Genomic DNA, 23,331 nt, shown 5'->3' on the forward strand with positions numbered 1-23,331 from the left:
CGCCAGGAGCCAGACCCTGGGCAGGGGAGGTGGTGCCAGCGCTTCCGTGGCTGGCACCTGGCTCCATGGCGCTCCCACCCCCTTGCGGCCCGGCAGAAGGTGTGGCGGTGGTGCCGACGGTGCCGCCAAAGCCGGTGGCGGCGGCAGCTGGGCGCAGTTCAGGGCCGCCGGCGGCGGGGCTCGTGGTGGTGCCACCAAAGCCGGTGCGCGGCCCGGCAGCGGTGCCGCCTGCAGGCAGGGCTCTTTGAAAGAAAGAATCAGGGCCCAGCCTTGGATTCCCCAGGCAGCACAGGGTGGCCTACCAGCGGTGGTGGTGGATTGGGGCTGCATGTTGCTTGGGGGAAGCAGGGAATGGTACAGGTAGCAGCATGGGCTGGGCAATCCCTCTGCCGATGCTTTCCACCCCGCGGCTGCCGCTATTCTGCATCGTTTTTGTTTCTGTATTCTCATTTACTACGCCGGGCTAACCGCCCCTCGCCAGAGCCTGCGAGGCACAAGCGCGCGGGATGGATTTTTTGAAGCGTAGTCAGGCCGATCCCTGTCGGGCCCTCCTTCACCTGGACTCGCTGCCCTGCGCATCCAGCCAAGGGCCCCTGGCCTGCTGTGGCGCCGCACAGGGCGTGCTGAGCGCCGCCAGCAAGTTTGAACGGCAGTGGCGCCCGCCCGCGCAGCGCTTTCGGTAGCGCTTGCTCGCCCAACTGCTGCTGCTCTTCCGCGTGCAGGAACTGAGGAGGAGGGGCTGCCTCCAAGCCTGGGCAACAAGGCTGGCGGCGGCGGCAAGGGCAAGCCCGGAAAGCTGGGCTTCCAGAAGGCGGATGAGGATGAAGATGACATGTTTGCGGTGGGCGGTCAGCCGTGGCAGGCGGCGGCACGGGACCCTGGTGCATTCGTGCAGCCTCCAGGCCCAAGCCATCAGCACAGCGGCGCTGAGATCTGCCTTGCAGGAGTTTGAGATGGGCATGGAGGACATGGATGATGTGGAGGGGGACATGGGTGCACCCGCCCCTGTGATGAGCGGCGATCTGGGTGCGCGCTGCCGGCTCCCTCTGCTCGAGGGAACTGGGTCCAGCCAGCTACCGCATGTGTGACACCACTTTGTTCACGCTGCCGCCGGGCCGTCCCAGCAGATGAAGGCGAGCGGGAAGAGGCGCACGAGGAGGCGGAAGAGGAGGTGCCTGCCCGGTGCGCTTGCCTGCCGCTCCATCCCCAGCTCAATTGCTCTACTCTATGCCTGCCGGTGTTGGAGTCCAGAGGGCAGATCATGTAAGGCTTCCTGCTGAGTGCAGGGAGGTGGCGGCCAAGGCGCCGCGCCCACCGCTGCACCCTGGCCAGCCCACCGCCACCAAGCAGGTGGGTGCTGGGCGCCACTGCCCCTGCGGGCTCCCAGGGTGCTCGGGCTCATCCTTTCCACCACGCAAGGGTCAGGCTGTGTGGCAGGTTGAGGAAGCCACCTTGCTGCTGCTGGTGCTCCCTGGCACGCAGGCACCCCTGTGCGCCGGCCCGGCAGGTGATGGCGCACAGGACAGCTGCAGCGGATCTCTTTCTGAGGACCAGCGCAAGGAGGAGGAGGAGGAGGCTGCACCCCCCACCATTGGCCAGATCATCGCCCAGCAGCCGGCCCAGCTGCCCGCCCTGCCTGCCAGCATGCCGCTGCTGGGCGACGGCGTGGCGGCGGTGGATGAGGCGGCACCTGGTGCCTGCCCGCCACGTGCAGTCAGCTCGCCCAACAGCTCCTCCAAGCGGCGCTCCGGCAGCCATGGCCCTGGTGCTGGTGGTCAGGAAGCCGTGGCAGACGGCGTGACAGCAGCAGCCGTGCTGCCGGCGGCGCTGCCAGAGACGGAGGCAGCAGCGGAGCCAGCGCAGCAGCAGGAGCTCAGGGATGGACAGGGGCCAGGCTGTGAGGAGCTGGGTGCAGCCGCACCTGCCTGCCAGGCACAGGCACACGCCGTGCTAACCCAGCCGCCAGCTGCCATCCCCGCCACAAGGCCGGCCAACCGCCCTGCACCCGCAGCGCAGGCCGTCAGCACCCAGCACGCACCTTCCCTGGCTGTGCCCAAGCTGCCCGCGCCTGCAGCCAAGCCGGCATCGCCTGCACCCATGCTCAATGGGTCCAAGCCCCTGGCGGCGCCCAAGCCGACTCCACCGCCCAAGCAGGCGGCTGCGCCCAGGCCGGCGGCAGCCCACAAGCCGGCCACCGGCCTCTCCATTCCCAGCTTTGCGGGCATCCTGGGCGGCGGCGGTGCCAGCAGCAGCGCCCAGCAGGGCCCAGCAGGGCCAAGCTCCAGCACCGCCTCTGGCTTCCAGCTGCTGGGCATGCCCGCGCCCAAGCCGGCTGCCGCCGCCGCCAAGCCGACCTCCCGGCTCAACCCGCAGGCAGACGGCGCCTTTTCCCTGCCGCCGCCACAGCGCCAGCAGCCTGGGCTGGCTGTGCTGCAGCCCACGCTGCGCCAGGCGGCCCCCGCGGCGGCACAGCGCCAGCAGGTCTCCCGCCACCCGGGCACCCCCGCTGACTTGGCCCTGGCCAAGCACCTGAGGGCGGTGGCTCCCAAGGCAAGTGGCATGGCGTTGCCTCGCCAAGCTGGGGGGTTGGAAAGGCTGCTCCCGCTCAACAGACGTCTCAAGCTCAGCCCAAGCCTCCACATCCTGACACTGGTTGCTGCCGGTACCGCCGCCGCCTGCAGGCCGCTACCCCGGCCCCCTTCACCCCGGCCAGCCAGCCGGCACCCGCCGCCCCAGCTGCCAGCGCCCAGCAGGTCCAGGCGGCGCAGGCGGCGGCGCAGGCGGCGGCTGTGCTGGCCGACGACATCCTGGCCCTCAGCTTTGATGGCATGGCGGCGGCGGTGCTGGAGGGGCACGATGGGCGGGTGCGGCAGTCGGCTGAGCTGGCGGCTTCCATGGCTGAGGAGGTGCAGAGGGAGGTGATGGCCCTGGAGCAGGTGAGGCGGTGTGTGTCTGTGTTTGTGAGTGTGGGGGGGTGGGGGGCGAGCCAGCACTTAAGACTGCTCCACGCCGCTGCTGCCCACGTGCAGTTGGGCCTGCAGGCGGATACGATGCGGCGCCGGCTCAGCGGGCTCAGCGTGGACCTCACCATCTACCGCTCCCACCTGGCATTCATGGACAGCCCGCTGCAGGCACGGGGGCCCCTCCTGCTCCATGCCTGCCTGCACATGAGAGCAGCTGCACTGCTGCCTGTGTTGCCCAGGCTTGGGGGTGGGCTGTCGGCCTGGCATGGGCTGCCAGGCCCGCCTGGTGCTGCTCCACCTCACAGCCAGGCGGCCCTGTGTCGCTGCCGTGCGCTGCAGGCCCTCAGCTTCTGCGCCGCGAAGAGCAAGGCGGACGAGCTGTGGGCCGAGCTGAGCGCGTACCGCCCCCCCGCCATCCACCACCTGGCGCTGCCGGCCGACCCGTCAGGGCAGGCCCCCACTGGCGGCGGCGAGGACAGCGAGATGGCTGAGGGGCAGCAGGAGGAGGCCAGCTGCGGGGGCGGCGAGCACCAGCTGGGCGAGGCGCCGACTGCGGAGCCGTCTGTGGCAGAGGTGAGGGTGGGGATGGGCGGGCGAATGCTGCCCACATCACCAGGCGGGCGCCTGCTACGCCGCTGCTGCAGTGCATGTGCATGGGGGACTGCCCAGTCTGTGCTGCCTCGGCGCGCTTTCCCTGATGTGCAGGGCGAGGAGACGGCCAGCGAGGGCAGCTCGGTGCAGCCTCGGGCGCTGGAGTCGGCGTTCAACAGGCAGCCGCTGAGCAGCCCAGAGTCGGGTGGTGGCGCCAGCCTGGCTGCCGCGGCGGCGGCAGCAGCAGCAGAGGCGGTGGCGCTCCTGCCGGACACAGAGGCGATGCAGCTGCTGCCAGACACAGAGGCGGCGGAGTTTCTGGAGCCAGGCCTCGCCGCTCTGGAGGAGGGCGACAGGGGCGCAGCGGCAGGCAGCCAGATGGAGGTGGAAGGCGCGGGTGCCGCCGCCGCGAGCGGGCAGGGCGTTTCGGTGAGGCTGACTGCCTCCGAAGACGGCATCTCGCTCTCCCTGGCGGTCTGAAGCCCCGGCAGGAGCTGTTCTGCCTATCAGAGAGACTTGCCTGATCATCAAACACTGCAAATGGTCACTGCCGTGATGCGACTTTGCCGCGATGAGCCATGCCTGCTAATCGGTGCCGATTCTTGTATTGCACAGCTGGGGGCCAGGGTAACGGCAGTGCCTGAATGTCAGGGGATGGTCTGATCTGAGGGTGGGGGATGCAACAGATAAGCACAGCAGGGGGAGCGAGGCAGAGGGTACAGCGGTTGAGCGGCAGGGGGGGCCTGGTCACAGCTCCGAGGCCTCGTGCGCCGCAGCCTCCAGCGGGTTGCTGGCCATCTCGGCCTCCACCGCCCCCGCGGCATCGGTCTTGACCGCGCCGTGAAAGGGCTGGCGCCGCGCCGCCGCCAGCAGCGCCTCCTTGGCCGCGGGCGGCAGGTAGGCGTCGCACGTCTCCGCCAGCTGGCGCAGCACCGACCCGGGCTGGTCGATGGCGGGGTAGTGGCCGGCGTCGGGCGTCACCAGCACCCGCATGTCGGCGGGGAACTTGGGGCCGCGGTGCTGCGCCATGGCGGCCGTCAGCCGCCGCGCCGCCTTGACATCCATCCAGTCGTGCTCGCCGCTGCGGAGTGGCATGGGGGAGGCGAGCAGGCACACGCGTCAGCACGGGCGCAGGGCGGCGAGAGGGGTGAGCAGTGAGCCCCTGCTGGACCCATGTGCTGCTGCGCAGGCGGTTGCAGCAGGCAGCTGGCGCGGGGCGCTCACTAGATGAAGGTGACGGGCACATCCAGCTGCTGCATGCGGTCTTCCAGCGGCGCCCGCGGCCAGGCAAAGGGCTGCAGGATGTGGCGCAGCGCGTACTCGCCGCTGCCGGAGGCCGCGATGGTGTGGTAGTGGTACTGTGGCGGCGCGCGGGAGGCGAGGGGGTGGCGGCGAGGCGGCGGCGCTCAGATGCGCATGCCGTGGCAGCAACATGCCATGAGGGGGTAGCAGAGCCCACCAAAATGCCCCCGCCTGCCGTAGAGCCCACCAAACTGCCGGCGCCAGCAACCGGGCTGCCTAAGCCAGCGCCGCAGCCGCCGGCCCCCCCTTGCCCACCTGCTCAAACACGGCAACCTCCTCCTCGGTCAGCTGCTGCTGGCGCGTGAAGCGGGAGCGGCAGTACTTGGAGGCCATGCCCGGGCCCCAGGGGCCCATGCAGCGCACGATGGAGCCGGGGGTGACGCCCCAGTCCCACACGCGCGTCGCAAACCTGCGGGGCCGGCGGCGCGCAGCGAGCAAGCTGAAAAGCGGGCCAGGCGCGGCGCTCCTGCCGGCACGCCTGCCCTTTGGCCTGCGCCCCCGCTCGCATACCTCCCGCCTGGCGCACCAGGCAGCACAGCAAACACGAGGGCGGCGCGCCCCACACCTGAACAGCTGGCCGCGCACGGTCCACGGGTTGCGGAGCACCTCTGGTGGCTGCCAGTCCTCGGGCTTCCTGCCCACCCCCGCTGGGCACATAAGGATCAGGTGCTGCACGTGCTCCGGGTGCTTCATCGCGTAGCAGGCTGCAGCAGGGGGGGGGCGGGCGGGAGCGGCCGTGTGTCAGGTGATCAGGGGCAGCAGGCCAGGCGGCAGGACCAGCACGCACGCCTGCGTCCGAAGCCTGCCGTCTGACGCAGCCCTCCCCAGCAAACACCGCGCCGCTGCGCAGCCCCTGCCGGCACGCGGCCCACCCACCCGACAGGTACCCTCCCATGCTGTGCCCCATGAGCACCATCTTGTCCAGCCCCTGCTCCCTCCGCCACGCATCCAGGGACGTCACGAAAAACGCCTCGGCCTCCGCGGTGCTGCGCGCCCGGAACGGCGGCCGCCCTGCGCACCCGAGGGGAGGCAGGTGCAGGCGGCGATCGGCTGCCAGCATGCGCCACGCACGCTGCCACGGCGACCCAGCGGCGGGCAGCTGGCAAGCCTGCGGATTGTGTCCGCCTGGAGCAGATCCCTGGCACTGGTGACTGCGGCAGGTGGCTGCGCAGCTCGCCCTGGAGCCGCCCCCCAGCCGACACCCACGCACCCGACAGCCCTGTGCCCAGCATGTCCACAGCAAAGAGGCGGAAGCTGGAGCTGAGGCCGTCAAACAGCTGCACCCAGAGAGGGGGAGGCGAGAGGCCGAGCGTGGGTGCCAAGCGGGAGTGGTGTAGGCAGGCAGGCAGTGATGCATAGCCCTAGCCTTGCCCCCAGTTCAACCCCACCACACCCCCTTGTGTTGCCACCCCTCCTGTCGGCCAACTCGCCTTGAAGAGGAAGGAGCTGCCGCTGCCGTAGCCAGGCACCGCCACAAAGGCGGGGGAGGCGGTGTTGGCCTGCCCCCCGGTCACGGTGTGGATGAAGTCCTGCTTGCCGGGGCCCACCTGCAGTGCGGGAAGCAGATCCACGCGTCGCGGCACCAGCAGGAAACGCGCCGCCCTGTCGGGTGCGCCGCCGCCAGGCACCGCCCTCCCACCTTGACGTCGTGCTGCTCATAGCCGCCGTGTGACAGCAGGTCCAGCAGGCGCCGCTCCACATGCACACCCTCGGCGTGCGACGTCTGCCGCCAGCGCAGACGCTGCCACCTGCAAGAGCGGGGAGAGGCGCGACAGCCGGGTTCTGCCTGTCCGCCATGGGGACGCCCCGCCGCCGCCAGTGCCGCCGCGCCGCCACTTCTGCCTGCGCCAGCCCGTGGGAATCTCACCAGGGCAACGGGGCGTCGTGGGCGGCCTGTGCAGTTGTTGCGGCAGCCATTTTTACGCCCCAGCGGCGCAGTGGGGAGGGCAAGACAGCCAGGTGGGCGAGGCGTGCTGCCGCCAGGATGAACTGACGGCGATCGGATGGGGAGGTAGGGGCTGGGGAGAGTAGGGGCGGCAGAAACTTCTGCTTTGCTGGCCCCAGCAGGCAGCATGACCTCATCGTTTGACGCCCATAGACTACTGTTCAGGATAACTTTGCGTGATTGTGCCTGATGAGCGCCAACAAGGCAGGGTGGCCGCTGGCCGGCCAGTGGGGACCTGACGGCGGCGGCGGCGGCAGCGGTGAGCCCCTCCCCGCCCCTGCCAAGGACCTGTCACACCGCCCAGAAACTGAATCTTGGGCGCCGCTGTGATCATGCAACTGGGCGGTGCGTGCAGTGAGCGGGCCCGGTGCCTATGGGGGCATTGAGCGCCAGAGCGCGGACGATACAGGCGCGCGAGCGGGCACAGGCGCTACCGCTGGCCGGGGGGTGCCCGAGGGAGATGTTTCTTCTCCAAAGGCGCGCTACCTGGAGCAGCACTACGGCGCTGCAGATGAAACTGGCCTGTCAGGGCAAGAGATTGCAGCCGCATCCCCACGCGGCAAGGAGGCACAGCCGGGCAGCCCTAAGCTCATGCATCGCGACCAGAATCTGACTATTGTGGACGATGATAGGCTTCGCTAAGCCTTAGTAAGCCTACAGGAATGATGTCACAAGTGAATCACACAACGTCCACAGGCATCGGCCAGTCACCAACACACAAGACTAGGCGGAAACGGCAGCTCATCCATCAGTGAAAATCAACGCGAAAAGAGGCATGGAAAGAATCGACACGGACAGAAAGAGATAATGCTGGCAACAGACACAAACAGAACCAACAGAACAGTTCATAACGGCCACACATCCGTGGCGGGCATCCAACATTCAACAACGGCGCCGGCAGGCGGCAGGTGTGTTCTGGAGCAGTGGCGTGGAGAACTGAGTTTGTGGGATGAATCGTGGAGTATCAATTGCTGGAGTCTCTGCAAGTGCTGCTCAGAAGCAAAGCCAGCTCCTGGAACGGCAGTCTTGTGCAAGGTTTGGCCGTCTGGAGTCGGCCGTCAGATCACATATACCCTCCCAGCTGATTATCTGCATCCGACAGGGCAGGCAGGCAAGCAGGCAGGTAGGCGGGCAGGCGCTGAGCAGCGGCAGGCGGCTTCAGCCAGGCCGGGCATGCATATGTGGTGCAGCTGGGCGCCAGGACAAGGAGGCAGCGGGGCTGCAAGGCAAGCACTGCGGAGGCACCCAGCCTGGAAGGCCACCTGGCAGCGTTACCTGGCAGCGAGTTGCGCCAGACGCGCCAGTCGCTGTGGTTGTTCAGCTGGAAGATGCCTGCGGCAGGAGGGGTGGCGGGGCGGGCCAGCTCAAGCATTTGCGGCAGCAGCACGCTGGCAGCTGCCAGCCATGCCACGCGCTCTGCCCCCACCCACCCACCCACCCACCTGAGCTGCACACCACACTCTTCTTCGACCACAGCCCGCTGATCTCTTGAGCGTACAGCCCGTCCTGCAAATCCAAGAAGTAGGGCACTCATGCTTTGTCCTGCTCTTCCCTCGAGCACGAGCCTTTCAGGCGGCACCTCCCTCTGCTATTGCCTCACCTGCAGCGCCGGTGCGTCGCAGTCCAGATGCTTGAGCACGACCTGCGGCCCGCACTCCTGCCAGGCGGCCTTGAAGCCGTCGTGGTGGTGCACGCGCGCCACGCCCTTCAGCATCGTGCCCACCTGCACAGCAGGACAGGGGTGCAAAGCCGCCATCCACAGTGAGACCCAAGCCAGAGGCGGAAGGGCCTGAGCAGGCGAGGCAGGCGGCCTGGCGGCAGTTGTCTCACCATGATGTCCTCCCAGGGCATGCGGCCCCACCACAGCGGCTTCCTGCACCCGGGAGCAGCACAGGCACGCTGACGGCAGGTCAGCCACAGCTCGGGCTGGGTGCACACAGAGCGCCCGCTGCCGCCGCGGCCACCCCCGGCCAGCCCCAGGGTCCTCACCTCTCGGGTATGGCGGCATACATGAGCGCCGTGGTGGCGATGAATTCAGCCAGGTCCCGCGACAGCATGTAGCCCCAGCCGCTGCGGGGCAGGCAGGGCAGGGCAGGGCAGGCAGGCAGGGCAGGGCAGGGCAGGGTCGGTACGGGCTGGGGACCGTGCCACTTGTCAGCGAGGGAGCGCGCCAGTGGGTGTATGTATGCCCGGGGTGGTGGTGTGCGCATGCGCTGTGCCCCACCTGGCCCAGCGCACGCCTAGCGGCGCCAGCTCGTCGGGAAGGTCCTCCTCCGGCAGAAACCTGCGCGAGCAGGCCGCCAGCCACAGCCAAAGACCCATGAGATGGATTCCGGGGGGGGCAGGACTAGCCCCCGCTGTGCTCGGCATGAAAAGCAGCAGAATCGAAAACGCTCTCAGCTGCTCACGGCCTGCCCACCCTCCCAACCGGCCAGCGCCTCACCACTTGCTGGTGGGGTCCCTGTTTGGGTGCCAGCCGGGGAAGACGTGCCCCTCGTGCTCGCTGTCCAGCTGCCCCACATACATGCCGCTCATCCAGGGCGACTGGTAGTAGGGGGCGGGCTTGCCGTCAAACACGCCTGTGTGCGCGGGGGGGGTGGGGTGGGTGGGGGTGGAGGGGGGGCAGTATATATGCGCAGCCAAGTCATTGCTTCATCCACTGGAGCAAAGTCATGCCAGCCGGCCAGACGTGATGCTCTCTGGTAGGCAGCGGCAGGAAAGCCACACGCGCGCCACCTGCGGTACGCACCCGACCCGTCGTACTGCACCTCCACGCTGTAGTTGTAGCTGCCCTGCTGGATGATGTCCAGCAGCAGCTGCGGGCAGCAAGGGGGGAGCAGGCAGGTGGGACACCACAGTCAGCAGGTGGGAGAGGGCAACGAGGTGCTGCAGCGGAACTCAGCCGGCAGGGGGCAGCGCCCCGGCTCGCCTGTGGCCGCAGGAACACGTCGTCATCGGTCTTGAGGATGTGCGTGTAGCGGCACTCAGAGGACAGCGCATACTTGAGCAGCTGCAGCGTCTTGCCCGGCAGCGTGCGGTACAGGTCCTGGCCTGCACAGGGCAGCAGGAACAGCCGATGGGTCAGGCATTAGCGGCAGAGTGTCAGAGGGCCAGCCGCAGAGTGCCATCTGCCTTGCTTGCTGCAACATCAAAGCGGGTGACTTGGGGTTTGTCCTGCGCATCCCGGCCAGCGCGTGCTGTGCTCCCACTGCTGTGCTCTCACCAGGCACGATGATGAGGTCCGCGTGCTGCGCAATCTCGCCCTTCAGCAGCTCCAGGGCGGTGCGGAGGTCGGCCTCTGTGGAGGGCTGCAGGCAGCAGTCAGGTGGTGGCGGAAAGGACAGGGAAGGTGAGCGGGCACCCCTGCACAGCGCGCCATGCATGTGAGCACCAACCCGCCACAGCGGCAGCCCACACCGCCGCCACACACCTGGGCCAGCACGAAGCGCACGCCTATGTTGGGGTGGTGCTCCCGTGCATACCGCACCCACGTGCGGCGGATGGCGGCCCGCTTGGCCTGGGCCTGCGGGGCACATACAGCATGTGAAGGTGGGTGGGTGCGATGGTCACCAGCCACCAGCATCTCCTGGTGAGCGCTCCTGAGTCCCAGGCTCTCCTCTGCCCAGTGCTGCGCCCTGCGCGCACCTCTGCTGTGCAGCACCGCGACGTCACGCCGATGAATAGGCGGATGTCGCCCTGCGGGCACAGGGCAGGGAAGGGCGGCGCCACACCGCCGCCACCAGCCAGCTGCTGCTCCTCGCTGCTGCCGCCGCCGCCGCTGGCGCGCGACGCCTGCTGCGTCAGGGGCACCACCGCGATGGGCACGGGGCCTGCAGCAGGGCGCCACCAGGGGAGGGAAGCGCGTTGGCTCAAAGGAGGTGACACACAATGCAGGTGCTGCTGGGCACCGGCCCAGTCGCAGCGCGCGGCCACACCAGCCGCTGCTGCGGCAACGCAGCAGTCGCCCGGCGCCACCCCCTGGCGGCTCTCACTTGCGAGGTACAGCGGCAGCTCGTTGGGCCACTGAGAGATGTTGAGCGCGTCCACCAGCGAAACCACGTTGCCCGCATCCCGGTACTCCACCCGCGGCTGCTGCGCCGCCGCGGTGCCAAAGCCAGCGGCGTCTGGCCACAGCTCCGCCGCTGCCCCCTGCCCCGCCTCCAGTGCCAGGCGCCTGCTGCTCAGCGCCCTGGCCAGCTGCGGCTGCAGCACGCCGGGCAAGTCGCTCGCGCCTGCTGCTGCAAGGGAGCCGCCTGCGCTGTGCCACCTGCTGGAGCTGCTGTAGAGCAGTGGCAGGCCCAGCAACACAACGGTGTACAGCGCCAGGGTAGCCGCCAGTATGGCGCGACTGCTGACGCCGCTCGGCAGCGCGGCGCTGGGCGGCGACGGCGCTCTCCGCCAGGTCGGCAGGCCGCGCGGGCTGCTGCCCCCTGGGGGGTAGAATGCGGGGCATGTCACTGCCCGTGGTATGCTGCCTGCCATTGGTGGCAGCCTGTGCTGCTGCTGCCTAACAGTGGTTCGTGCCACCACTGCTCGTGGAGTCTGCTCTGTTAAGCAACACACCTAGGCAAAGAGGCAGCAGCACACAGAGGTGAACTGAGATGCACAAGGCATCAAGGAGTTGATGCAGGCGAGGTTGCCCAGTCCAAGAAGCTGTCCACTAATGCCTTCACATGCAAGCCCCGGAGGCCCACATCCAGCAAATTCCGGTGCAGCAATCAGCATCTCGGTGGCTCCAACAAAGATCAGTGCGAGTGTGAACTGCCAACTGTAGTGCTTGTACTGCACAGCGTTTTAAACGACGGCCGCGCAGTGCAGTAGCCTGAAAAATGGTGTTCGCTGGAAGAGATTAAGCAGATACAAACGGCTTCAATGAGAAACGGAGGACTATCTACACGCGTGCACGCTGGGGTGCGGTGTGGGCTCACAGTCTCTCTAAGAAACGCTGTCGGAAGCCAAACACGGCGCGGGTACAGGAAGGCCATCAAGACGAGCTCGGCACGGGGGAAACTACAAAAGGCGCTGAACTGATTGAGTGCAGGAGCTGAAAACTTTTACTTTTGCTGTCAAGCGCTTGGTTACGTGCGCAGCGGAGGGCGCTGAAGGGATTGATGGGCGGTTTGGTGGAATGTGCACATGGCTATGCCTTGGCGCGCTCAGTAGGTTTCTGCCAAACGGTAGCGAGTGAAGTGCTTCTTGCATTCGCTCTCCTGTGTCTCCGCAAAGTCACACCGCTCCAAGAGTCCGACTTTCTCCTGCGCTCAAACACCAGAACACGAGAGTGTAGAGACTGGGCAAAAGAGCAGCGTGGTGGCGCCACGGCCCCCAAAGCATCAAGGCAGGCTGCCGGCACCGCACAGCCTCTCCTCACCTTGAGCAGCGCATTCTCCACACGCACTTTCTTGTGCTTCTCATTCAGGCTCAGCGCATGGTTCTTGGTGGCATGCAGCTCCGACTGCACGCGCCGAAGTTCGCTGCGGGTGCGGCTCGTGGTCGCCAGGTTCTCCTTGCTGCAGGCGGGGGAAAGCGGGGGGCGGGACACGCCAGAGCGGATATCAGGGAGGCTGGGAAAGAGAGGATGACAAGCAAGACGGAAAGCTGGTAGGGAACAAGAGCCAGCCGCTTCAAGCCTGGGCCTGAACCGGATGCCCCTCCCCCCCCAAGTAAGCCCTCCCCAGCCCTGCCCCGGTGCACAATGTGCCCTGCCCACGCGCCCACCCACCTGACTGTGCGCGAGAGGTCTGCAATGCGCAGCATGCGGTGGTACTCGCTCTGCAGCTCCCCATACTTTTCCGCCAGCACGGCTCGCTGGCACGCCGCCTTGGACCGGCTCTCGCTCAGCTCACGCACCACCGTCTGCAAGTTCTCGCACTCCGCCGACTGCACGGCAGCAGCAGCACAGGGGTGGGAGCAGGGCGGGTGGGCGCACGCAGGAATGGCCAATCAGCAGCGGCGTGGGCAGGCAGGGAGCCAGGGAGGTGGCCAGGTCATTGCTTGGAGCATGCTGCATCCTGCCGTGCATTAGCCAGAAAGCAGGCAGCACTGGCGGCCGGTGCCCCGTGCCCACTGGCTGCCTGCTCACCCGCCGCCTGAAGGCATCCACCGCCGCCTTGTGCTGCCCCTCCTTGAGCTCCAGCGCCTCCTGCAGCCGCTCAATGAGGTCCTCCATCTCCGCTATGCTCCCATACTTGCTGCTGCTGCTGGGTGTGGGCTGCTCGCGCGCCGCGTGGCTGCGGGGCATGCGCAGCAGCAGATGGACCTCTGAGAAGTCCTGCCACTCGCCGGCCGCCTCCTCGTCGCTGTCTGCGTGCGCCATGTCGGCGTCGGGGAAGGCGCCGTGTTGCAGCTGCCGACTTATGCGCGGCTCCCGGCTCGGCCGCCCGCACTGCTGCGCGCCATCCTCGGAGGAGCACTGGATGTGCATGGTGGTGTTGGCATGACAGAGGGCTTCAAAGTAGGCCGCTTTAGACCGCACGCTGCCGTGCTCCAGCGCCTGCCGGCCTGTCGTCGCCAGCTCGATGCTGCTGGCGGAAAGGAGGCAGGGGCCGCTGCTGCTGGGGGTGCCCACTGCCAGGGCATCATCCAGGTCGCTGCACACGCTGCTGGCTGCGCTGGCGGGCGCTGCGCTCACTACTGCCGCAGGCGAGGTCCCCAAGGGCGGGCACGCCGCCGCCGCAGCAGCCGCCGTCTCCTCGTCCTTCCTCTGTCGCTTCCAGCCAAACATGGTGAGATGCTGCGGGCGCCACCGGCCACAGAGGGCGCTCGTTCAACAGGGTTCCAGCCAATGCACAAGGGGCACTTCTTCCAGGGGGTGGCCCCAACCTGAGGTGGGCGGCGGGGCGGGCAACAGGCCGCAGCTTTGAAATGCGGCAGCCTGGCGCGGACGGCCGGTGCGTTTGCCTGGGGTGCTCAAGTTTCCCGCCATCACACCTGATTCGACTGCAACGCCCCACAGCCGCCCGCCTGGCTTTCAATACGATGGCAATGCCCAGGCGCGATACCCAGGCTGCCGCTGGCGCTTTGGGAGGGGATGGTGTGCCGGAGAGGTGATGACAGGCTGCCGCCTCAACGCTCTGACAGCACAGGACACAGGCACAGGAGACGAAGATCGCAATGTGAGCTCTCTGTGAGAGCTCGCCCTCAGGGCATCTTTTGCTTTTGGGTGAGTGGAGCTGAGCTGGCCGCCGGGATGCACAGAAGGGAGAAGCCTAGGCAATTTCGCCTTCTGGGCGGGCACTTTGATTTGTACTCCACCCAGCGCCGTCCGCCCAAACAGTTCACACTGTGCGGGCCCTCCCCCGAGTGATCGCCTCGCCACCCTTGCTGCCATCCTATACCACCGGCCATAGTGCGTCAGCCAGCCAGCAGCACAGCACCCGGCCCTCGCCGATCAGGCTCGCAAATGGACGGCGCTATGCAGGACCTGTCTCTGCCCGTGTCCATGGGCACCACGATCATGGCAGCCAGCTATGATGGCGGAGTGGTGATGGGCGCGGATTCCAGGACGTCCACGGGCTCATGTGTGTGGCCGCGCCCGCCTGCCGCCCGCCCGCCCACGTTTGCCACGATCGTGCAGGCACCACTGTGCTGCCAAAAGCCGAAGGCGAGCCATGGCACCTGGCAGTTCCCTCACCATTGCCTGTGTGCTGCCGCCCTCTGCGCGCAGACGTGGCCAACCGCGTGACGGACAAGATTACACCGCTGACCGATCGCGTGTACATCTGCCGCTCCGGCTCCGCAGCAGACACGCAAAACCTGTCGCGATACGTGCAGGTGGGGTGCCTGTGGGTCGCTGGCAGGGGCGCGCAGCTTGACAGGAGCCGTCCCCAACCCAAGGCCAGCCTGCTGCCGTTGTGCAAGTTGCAGCAGCAGCCTGCGATCGTCTCCTGCGCCCCGGGCGCCCTGCCCTGCAGTGGTTTCTGGAGCAGCACGGCATGGAGCTGGGGGACGACCCTGAGGTGAAGACGGCAGCCAAGCTGGCGCAGACGATGGCGTACCAGAACAAAAATCTCCTGCAGGCAAGTGGAGGGTTGGTGGCAGTGCCGGGCGCAGCGGTGGAGCTGTGGTCAGGCCCGGGTTTCGGCAGAGATGAGGAGCGGCTGGTGGGAGAGGCACAGCAAGCTGCCACCAGGCGTCGCGTGGCAAGCGCAGGTGTCTGAGGCAAGGCGCTTGATCACACGCGGTCCCCGCTGCCATCCAGCCCCTCCAAAGCTGCCCCGCCCCCCACCTGCTGCGCAGGCGGGCCTGATTGTGGCGGGGTGGGACAAGCACCACGGCGGCAGCGTGTTTGCCATCCCGCTTGGGGGCACCCTGGTCAAGGTGCCCTTTTCCATCGGCGGCTCGGGGTCGGCATACATCAATGGCCTCTGCGACAGGCTGTGGCGGGTGCGTGGCTCCTGTTCTGGTGCACACTGGCAGCCCTTTTGCGACGGCTGGGTTTCAGCTTGGCCTTGGATTTTACACCTCCTGCAGCTTGCTTTTGCTGCTCCAGACGCCCCCGCTGCCTGCTTTCCTTGACACCTCTGCCAAGCCCGCTGCTCTCGCCTCTGCTGCCCGCCCACCCGTGCAGCCCAACATGAGCGAGGAGGAGTGCAAGGCGTTTGTGGTCAAGGCAGTGTCGCACGCCATGGCCCGAGATGGCTCCAGCGGCGGCTGCATCCGCACTGTGGTCATCAGCAAGGACGGCATCAAGCGCAGCTTCATCCCCGGGGATGAGGTGCCGGTGGCGGCGGGAGAGCTGCCACCGCCGGTGCGGCAAGTGCGGGCATGAGGTTGCAGACTGGAGGCCTGCGGCATGTACCCCTCTCTCCTGTCATCGCCTCAGGTGCATGTTGGCTTGACACTCCTCCAATGTAAACTAAATTAGTTCATCATCTAATTACTAGTTTGCGGCACCAAGCGCAGCTGGCGCCAAGCGTGCGCGTCGGCACATCTGTTCAACAGACTGTAGATTGCTGTTTTCCCCACAACTTAGTGACCATTGCGGCCATGAGCGGCCAGCAGCCCCTTGTGTTAGAGGGCGGCAGCGCCGAGTCGGTGGGCGACTTCGCCAAGTTTGGCATCGTCACGGTGTCCGACCGGGCCAGCACAGGGATCTATGACGATCTCAGCGGACCAGCAATCCTGCAGTTCTTCCACGAGGCCATCAAGTCCAGGTGCCACCCGCCACCCCGCCGCCACCGCCTGCCAGCAGCGCCACCAGTTGCTCATCTCCTCGCCATCGAAGCCTGCGCAGGTGGCAGGTTGTGTACCGCGTCATCCCCGACGAGCGGCCACTGATTGAGGAGACGCTGAAAGAGCTGTGCGACAAGGAGGGCTGCTGCCTGGTGGTGACGACCGGCGGCACCGGGCCGGCGCCGCGGGATGTGACGCCCGAGGCCACCGAGGCGGTGAGGCGCCCCTGCTTGACAGCCAGGGCGGATCCGACTGCGCATTCGTCACCAAAGGCTGCTCGGCTGTGTGGCGATTCAGCCGCCGTGCATGCCCCCATCATGTGGCACCCTGTGCACGGCGCAGGTGTGTGAGCGCATGATGCCTGGGTATGGCGAGCAGATGCGTGCCATCAGGTGGGCAGGGTCAGGCTCCCCATGAACACAGCTGAGCCTAAGACACAGCATGCGTGCATAGTGCAGCGCCCCCCGCCGCCGCACTGCCCCTCCAGCTCCCAGCGCTCCGGCAAACAGCAGACCCACCCTGTCACAGCTGTTCCATTCATTGCTGCTGCTGCTGTTTGCTCCGATGCTACCGCAGCCTACGGTATGTGCCCACTGCGGTGCTGTCGCGGCAGACAGCGGGGCTGCGCGGCAAATCGCTCATCCTCAACCTACCCGGCAAGCCCAAGAGCATCCGGGAAACGATAGACGAGGTGCGCCGGGTGCACATGGTGCAGAGGTGCGGATGCGAAGCGGCACCAGCAGCCTGGGCCATGCCCAGTTTCCCTTCGACCTACACGCTGGGTTCCCGCTGCCGGCGTATCTGCCTGCCTGCCTGCAGGTCTTTGTGTCCATCCCCGCCTGCATTAACCTGCTGGAGGGGCCGTACATAGAGACACACGAGGAGGTGGTCAAGGCGTTCCGGCCGGCCACCATGGTGCGCAAGTCCAAGCCGGCAGCCGCGCAATGAGGGGCTCTGCACACCGCTGTATGCTGTAAACGTCATGGCAGAAGCGAGAAGGCATGTATGCTGCGCTGCGCTGTGCTGCGCCGGAGGTGGCCTCTCCATGCCCAATGTGTTCCAAGGTTGGCCAAACAAGGCAGTCTCACTCTCTGGGCCATTCTTGGACCAGCCCAACCCTCTGCTGCTGGATGGCCTCACGAGGCACAGACGACCTCCAGCCGCTGCACCCTGCTGGCTTAGACGTGGCCAGGGACAGCATTCCGGTCCAAGAGCCGGCAGGGGCAGCACTCAGCAGGCCTGCCATCGCCATCAGCTTGGGCGCCGTGGGGGCCAGCCGCACCGGGTGGTGGCGGGACGACAGGGCGCGCACAGCACTTTGTATAAACCTGGCCTGCATCGCCGAGCGCGTGGATGAGCAGCTGCTGCCCTCCCTGTTCCGCTTCGTGGGTCACTCCTTCTCAGCGAGTCCCTCGCAGCTCGGCCAGCTGACCTTCTCTCGAGCAGTGGTCCAGGCGCTCGCCTCGCCCCTGGCGGGTGGGCTCAGGGGCCTGCCTTCCACCGCGCTAAGTTTCCTTGAGGACAAGCATTGACTGCTTGGTCGCCTGCGTGCATTGCAGGGGTGCTGGGCCACCACATCAACCGAGTGCATGTCATCTGCTGCGGTGCCGCTCTCTGGGGCCTCATGTGCCTGGGCTTTGCCACCGCCAGCTCTGTGGGCCAGGGCCTGGCCTTCTGGGCAATCAACGGCATCGGGTGGGTTGGTGCCATGCGCCTTGCTGCCCTGCACCTGCCCGCAGCGTTTCAATCTTGATGCTGACGGGCCGTTTTGCCCGCCGACTGCGCAGGCTCGCCCTGCTCCTCCCTGCAGCACAAAGCATCACTGCCGACTATTATCCGCAGCACCGCGGCCGCGCGTTTGGAACGCTTCACTTCACGGGCGCCGCCGGGGCGGTGCTGAGCACGCTGTTTGCCACCAACATCGGCGGGGTGCGCCCGCTGGGCTTTGAGGGCTGGCGCTTCGCGTTTGTGTCTGTGGCCCTGGCCAGCTGGTGCGTCGGCGCGTGCACCTTCTTCTTTGCGGTGGACCCCAGGAGGAGCCGGGACCCCCAGTACAGGTGTGGCAGCACGCAGCGCGTCCTTGGGTGTGCTGGGCCGGCGTACGTGCGTGCTGTGCAGATCTTGATCTGGCTGAGCAGGCCGGCTGGAGCACACGCCACTGTTGGATGTGGGTGGGCTGCTGCCAAGCTGCTTGCGTTTGAGCGGCTGCTACCATGAGGCTCCAGGGTGGGCACGGCTGCCCAGGCACATGCGCCCTCCTCCACTCTGCGGGAGGTGGGCAGCGTGCTGCGGGTGCCTTCCTTTCTCATCATCATCCTACAGGCAGGTGGCTGGCTGGCACCTTTCTGGGGCGGGCACCTTTCTGTGGCGGGCCTGCCATGTACGCTGTGCCAGCTGTCACCGCTCCCTTGCCCAGCTTTGCCTACTGCTTGTTGTGCGACCTCCCTGCCTGCCGCATGCAGGGCATTGTTGGCACGGCGCCGTGGGTCGCCTTGGTGTACCTCACTTTCAGTTTCCAGCTGATGGGCATGAGCGATGTGCAGGCCTCGCTGCTGATGGCCATCTTCCTGGCCACCAACGCTGTTGGTTGGTTTTGGCTGCCACCACCCCACACCACACCACACCACCTACTTAGATGACCTGAAACTGTGCTGTGTCCCCGACCTCCCCTTCATCAAGTCTACAGGCGGCCTGATTGGTGGCATGCTGGGCGACTGGGCTTCGCGGCGCTGGCCCAACCACGGGCGCATCTGCGTCTGCCAGTTTTCTGTGGGCGTCGGCGTGCCGCTCTCTCTCGTACTTTTCAAGGCAAGCTGCCCAGGCAGCACCCCCTGCTCCAGCTGCTGCAACAGCTGAGCACAGCGAAGCGCTTGCGCTGTGCTGCTTGCAGGGCCTGCCGCTGAGTTCCAGCCCAGGCGCGGTTGCGATGCACGCCGTGGTGCTTGGAGTGATGGGCCTCGCCATCTCCTGGCCAGCACCCGCTTGCAACAACCCCATCTTTGCAGGCGAGGCAGGGGGCGTGCCATGCTGGGCACCAGACTGCTGGGCTGCTCCTTGCACGGGGCCCTATACCCAGGAGTGCCCCTTCGCCAGCGCTCCCTCTGCAGAGATAGTGCCACCACACATGCGGAACTTGATTTATGCGTTTGATCGCAGCTTTGAGGGAGCCATCGCGGTGAGAGTGTGCACCTGCTGTGCCGGTGCTTTACTGCACCAGGTTGCGACGTTGCTGTGCACGATGGATGACGCTACTTGATTTCACACCCTGCAGGCGCTGGGCGCCGCGCTTGTTGGCTGGCTGTCCCAGGCTGCTTATGGCTTCAGTGGCGCGGCTGAGGTGGGGCCCGACGCCCTAGTCAATACGGCAAAGTCAGAAAGCCTATCATCGGCGCTGCTGGTCTTCACCACTGTGCCATGGGCGCTCTGTGCCGTTTTCTACAGCGGCTTGCATCTCACCTATCTCCGCGATCGGCGGCGTGCCGCGCAGCAGGCGGCGGCAGTTGAAGCTGCTGCTCTGCTGGCAGCGGGCGAGAGCGTCGAGCTGGTGGCTGCATCACCTGCGCCACCAGTTGGCGGCGACGGCGAACGTGGGGCGAGCGTCGAGCTGGTGGCGGCAGCGCCTGCACCGCCAAATGGCGATGGCGGCGAACTGGGGTCGCGGGCGGATGTTGCACGCGGCACCAATGGCAGCACCTCTGGCGTGCTTTGATGTGCAGCACACACACAGGGTCCCAATGTGCTGTCCCTGTGTTCTGTATAGTTCTGAGATCACAGCAGCTTCTTGGGCGGTCCAAGGTTGCATGGCGGCGCAATTGGAAAGGCTCGAATCACTGCTGTATTTTCCTGTTCTTCTGAGCAAAGAACCACCCCTCCAGCAAGATCAGAGCACCTCGGAGAGCAGTGGGTCTCACGAACGCGCTCTTCACGCACACGCTTCGCCAGCGATGCCTGGGCAGCGCAGGGGTGCCCTGCTCCTGGGGCTGGGCGCGCTGCTGCTGCTCACCAGCACGCTCCAAGCCGCAGCACAGGGTGAGGGCCACACGCTGGGGTTGCTGCAAGTCGGGCTGTGGCGCTGCTTGCCTCTCTTGCGAGGCACACATATCTCGACTGGAGCAGGCCCGTGGTTGAGCTGCAGGGGATGAAGCTGGCGGGGCCGACGGAGGCGGCGGCTGCACCGGCGAGGTGCGCTTTGGGCTGCCTCTCCAAGGCGGAGCACTTCCAGCAGCCTGGTGCATTGGACGAGGCCTTGTATGTCGTTCCTGGCCTTCAGTGCATGGCACACTGCAGCTGCTCGTCGTCGGCACGACACGGGAGTTTAGGCAGCCCGCTCGCCTCCCTGCCGCTCCCCCCCTTGCCACTCGCCTCCCTGCCAGGTCGTCATCTCTGAGCTGATGACGGCCAACAAGCAGGCGCTGAAGGACGAGGACGGCAGCAGCAGCGACTGGGTGGAGCTGCACAACACCGGCACCGACACCGTCAGCCTGGGGGTGCGCGCGCTGTTGGTTGGGCCGAAATGCGGGCAAGCAAGAAGCATAGCCTTGTGTGCCAGCCGCCTGCCCGCTCATGCTCCTGCGTCCCCATTTTTCCTGCTCCCTGCATGCAGGGCTACAAGCTGACCGACCGGCGAGACGGCAGCGGCGGCTGGGCCTTCCCACCCGGCGTCAGCCTGGCCGCCGGCCAGTTCCTGCTGGTGTTTGCCAGCGGCAAGGACCGCACCAGCCCCGCTGCCCCCCTGCACACCGACTTCAGGCTGTCTGCTGAGGACGGCTACCTGGCGCTGCTGGACAAGGGCGGCTCGGTGACCTGCGCGGTGCAGTTCCCAGAGTGAGCCGGCCCCCCCTGTGGCGACCGCTCGGAACGCGCTCCCGCTGCCTCTGGGTCATCGACCGCGCGGATGAGCTCCACCCTCGCCTGCCGTTGACAACGCGGCTGAGCTCCGCCCTGCCTGCTGCTGGCCCTCCGCTGCCGCTCTGCCCTCCCGGCCGCCCCCTCCTCCCCTCCGCAGGCTTCCCACCGACGTGTCCTTTGGCCGCGTGGGCAGCACGGGCGTGGTGTTTGCGGCGGAGCAGCGCGGGGCGCGCTACGCGCTGCTGGCGGCGGCCACACCCGGCAAGGACAACACCGGCCCCCGCCCCGGCGGCCCGCTCATCATCGGGTGCGAGCCGGCAGCTGGGCAGGGTGTGAGCAAAGCAGCTCCCCGGGCCCGTCCCCTTGCTGCCCTGCATGCGCCTCCCACTGCCGAGGCTCGCCCTGGTGCCTCCGAGCCATGCGCTGGTGCAGGGCCACCCGCACCGCCGACCCGCGCCCCACCGGCGGCGCCGACATCCCCGTCACCGCCACCGTCACGCCGCAGCAGTTCCCGATCGACTCTGTTGACCTGGTGTATGTGGTGGGGTACGGGGCCGAAGTGGCGCTGCCTATGGCAGGTGGGTGGCGGGCTGGGATGCAGGCACCAGGGGGCGTCATGGCGGGCGTCCAGGTCAGAGGCTGGCGGGCAGCTGGTGTGGCACTCCAGTGGCCGCCTCATGCCGCCTGCCGCCGACTCCCGCCTTCATGCTGGCCCTGGACCTCCCTGGGCCGCCCCCTGCAGCCTCTGGAGACGCCTACGCCGCCTCCATCCCCGCCTCCGCCGCCACCAGCGGGGCGCTGGTGCGCTGGTACATCCGCGCCAGCGACTCGCAGGGCGGCCTCACCCGCGACCCGCTCTTCCTGGGGCCAGACGACCGCCAGTACTGGGGCACCGTTGTGGGGGACCCCGCAGACCAGAGCAGCCTGCCCGTGCTGGAGCTGTGAGGCTGAGGCGGGGTGGCGAGACCGCTGCTGGCGCCGTGGCTTGATGGCTGCTTGCCTGGCGGTGGGGCTGCTTGTTGGACAGCTGCTGTTGGGTGCATGCCGCCTTGCCTGGTCTCGCCATGGGCAGGCACATGGCCAAAAGGGGTCCCTGCTGGGTGCTGCCTTGCTGCGCAGGTACTGCAAAGACGACAAGGCGCCCTTCTCCAAGGACAAGGTGAGCTGGCAGCTTCCACTATTCCCAGGTCCTGGCAAACGGTTGCTGCCGCCGGGTGGCTCACTGTGCCTGAGGGTACTGACTGCGTACTGCCTGGCACGGCACGGCGCAGGTGCGCGGCTGCTCCGCCTGGCTCAACGGCTCCTTCTACGACAACCTGGCCATTGGGCGGCGCGGGGTCACCTCTCTCAACTGGCCCAAGCCCAAGATCAAGGTGGACAGCAAGCAGGGCTCGGTGAGTTGTGCTGGGCGCAGCAGGCAGCGCCGAGCATGCAGCAACCAGTGGCCCGCTGCTGGCCCCCGCGGCGTTGGGCCCACCACTCTGCCGCCGTCCTCCTTGCTGCCCCCGCAGATCTTCAGGATCAGGCCCGGCATGACCGTGAGCGAGATGAACCTGAACAGCGGTGGGTGCTTGGGGGGGGCTGGCTGCGCCGCACATCTGCCCTTCTCACCGTGTCGGCATACGCACCGACACCGCTTTGGAGTTGAAAGTAACACACGTGTGTGCGCAGAGTGGTCTGAGCCTGGGGAGAACACATTCATGCGGGAGCCGCTGGCCTGGCAGGTGTTCAAGCAGGCGAGCGGGCACGGAGCTCAGAGTGTGCGGCCCTGGGGCTGGCTCCCCGCCTCATGCCGCTGTCGCCACGGGTGCCCTCTCACCTCCCGTGGGGCGCTGGTGTCTTGCAGATGGGCGTCACGTCGCTGGTCTCCTTCCACCTGCACGCCCGCCTCAACGGGCAGTACTTTGGAAAGTACGCCTACGTGGAGCAGCTGGACGAGGACACCCTGAAGGTCAGGCACAGCGGCAAGAACATGGAAGCGCCTGCCGCTGCTGCCGCTGCCGCTCCTGGCGCCTCCCCGGCTGCTGCTTCCTCACCGGGGCCCGTCAGTCCACGCCGTGTGCGCAGCGCTGGGGATACCCGGTGGAGCCGGCGGCGGGGCCGCTGTGGAAGAGCACCAGCGGCGAGTTCAGCAACCTGCGCTGGGACCTGAAGCCCAGCGACGTCCCTTTCTACTGGCAGCAGGCAAGTCCCCTGCCGGTGTTGGGCGCCAGCACTGCCGATTGGAGGGGGCCGCCGCCGGCCACCAGTGCGGCACGGCCATCCCGCAGCTTCCCTCACCCACCCCGGCTGCCCTCCTCGGCTGCCGCAGTACACGACCAAGGGCGACAACGCCAGCGAGGCGCAGGCGCTGGTGGACTTTGCGCGCGGCCTGGCGGGCGGCGCTCCCGTGCCCCGCAGCAAGTTTCTGTTCGATGCGCTGGACCTGCCCCAGGCAAGGGAGCAGGGCCGTCTCGCAGCGGGCACTGCCACGGCGGGCCTTGCCGTCTCAGCTTCTTGTGCAGCGCC

At 67.2% G+C, this 23,331-nt stretch overlaps 6 protein-coding genes across 6 annotated transcripts; 4 read left to right on the forward strand and 2 right to left on the reverse strand.

Moving 5' to 3' along the window:
* Positions 1 to 506: 506 nt before the first annotated feature.
* On the forward strand, positions 507 to 4,034 carry CHLNCDRAFT_142866 (hypothetical protein; the record flags this gene model as incomplete). Its single annotated transcript, XM_005849460.1, has 11 exons — positions 507 to 525; positions 723 to 841; positions 945 to 1,026; positions 1,128 to 1,182; positions 1,287 to 1,350; positions 1,483 to 1,897; positions 2,012 to 2,538; positions 2,682 to 2,936; positions 3,030 to 3,191; positions 3,303 to 3,536; positions 3,669 to 4,034. The coding sequence occupies 11 exons, from the start codon at positions 507 to 509 to the stop codon at positions 4,032 to 4,034; spliced, it is 2,298 nt and encodes a 765-aa protein (XP_005849522.1).
* Positions 4,035 to 4,301: 267 nt separating this feature from the next.
* Positions 4,302 to 6,773, reverse strand: CHLNCDRAFT_142867 (hypothetical protein; the record flags this gene model as incomplete). Its single annotated transcript, XM_005849722.1, has 9 exons — positions 4,302 to 4,635; positions 4,779 to 4,912; positions 5,112 to 5,265; positions 5,422 to 5,560; positions 5,733 to 5,867; positions 6,067 to 6,133; positions 6,266 to 6,403; positions 6,496 to 6,604; positions 6,724 to 6,773. 9 exons carry the CDS (start codon positions 6,771 to 6,773, stop codon positions 4,302 to 4,304), a joined length of 1,260 nt encoding a protein of 419 aa, XP_005849784.1.
* Positions 6,774 to 11,581: 4,808 nt separating this feature from the next.
* On the reverse strand, positions 11,582 to 13,741 carry CHLNCDRAFT_57218 (expressed protein). Its single transcript, XM_005849723.1, has 5 exons — positions 13,732 to 13,741; positions 12,884 to 13,623; positions 12,524 to 12,681; positions 12,173 to 12,311; positions 11,582 to 12,056 (listed from the first exon to the last, which is right to left on the reverse strand). The coding sequence occupies exons 2-5, from the start codon at positions 13,523 to 13,525 to the stop codon at positions 11,958 to 11,960; spliced, it is 1,038 nt and encodes a 345-aa protein (XP_005849785.1). The 5' UTR covers positions 13,526 to 13,623; positions 13,732 to 13,741; the 3' UTR covers positions 11,582 to 11,957.
* Positions 13,742 to 14,242: 501 nt separating this feature from the next.
* Positions 14,243 to 15,571, forward strand: CHLNCDRAFT_56068 (hypothetical protein; the record flags this gene model as incomplete). The annotated part of the gene is made up of 5 exons (XM_005849461.1): positions 14,243 to 14,321; positions 14,468 to 14,574; positions 14,715 to 14,834; positions 15,040 to 15,186; positions 15,371 to 15,571. 5 exons carry the CDS (start codon positions 14,243 to 14,245, stop codon positions 15,569 to 15,571), a joined length of 654 nt encoding a protein of 217 aa, XP_005849523.1.
* A 218-nt stretch (positions 15,572 to 15,789) lies between these two features.
* On the forward strand, positions 15,790 to 16,923 carry CHLNCDRAFT_142871 (hypothetical protein; the record flags this gene model as incomplete). The annotated part of the gene is made up of 5 exons (XM_005849462.1): positions 15,790 to 15,956; positions 16,037 to 16,190; positions 16,318 to 16,367; positions 16,552 to 16,666; positions 16,795 to 16,923. The coding sequence occupies 5 exons, from the start codon at positions 15,790 to 15,792 to the stop codon at positions 16,921 to 16,923; spliced, it is 615 nt and encodes a 204-aa protein (XP_005849524.1).
* Positions 16,924 to 17,291: 368 nt separating this feature from the next.
* On the forward strand, positions 17,292 to 19,456 carry CHLNCDRAFT_8327 (hypothetical protein; the record flags this gene model as incomplete). The annotated part of the gene is made up of 8 exons (XM_005849463.1): positions 17,292 to 17,451; positions 17,535 to 17,670; positions 17,763 to 18,135; positions 18,438 to 18,561; positions 18,662 to 18,771; positions 18,866 to 18,994; positions 19,085 to 19,150; positions 19,247 to 19,456. Coding segments are annotated over 8 exons (1,308 nt in total), but the record flags the coding sequence as incomplete, so codon positions are not given.
* Positions 19,457 to 23,331: the final 3,875 nt, after the last annotated feature.

Source organism: Chlorella variabilis (assembly GCF_000147415.1).
Source record: "Chlorella variabilis unplaced genomic scaffold CHLNCscaffold_5, whole genome shotgun sequence".
NCBI lineage: Eukaryota > Viridiplantae > Chlorophyta > Trebouxiophyceae > Chlorellales > Chlorellaceae > Chlorella > Chlorella variabilis.

What these genes read in the sequence shown, in the direction of transcription:
- CHLNCDRAFT_57218 (XM_005849723.1), bottom strand. Translation starts at nt 13,525, where the DNA reads ATGTTTGGCTGGAAGCGACAGAGGAAGGACGAGGAGACGGCGGCTGCT. An exon ending in TGGATGCCTTCAGGCGGCGG is followed by an intron (nt 12,682 to 12,883) that starts GTGAGCAGGCAG and finishes GCTGCCGTGCAG; the next exon opens with TCGGCGGAGTGCGAGAACTT. An exon ending in GACCTCTCGCGCACAGTCAG is followed by an intron (nt 12,312 to 12,523) that starts GTGGGTGGGCGC and finishes CCCCGCCTGCAG; the next exon opens with CAAGGAGAACCTGGCGACCA.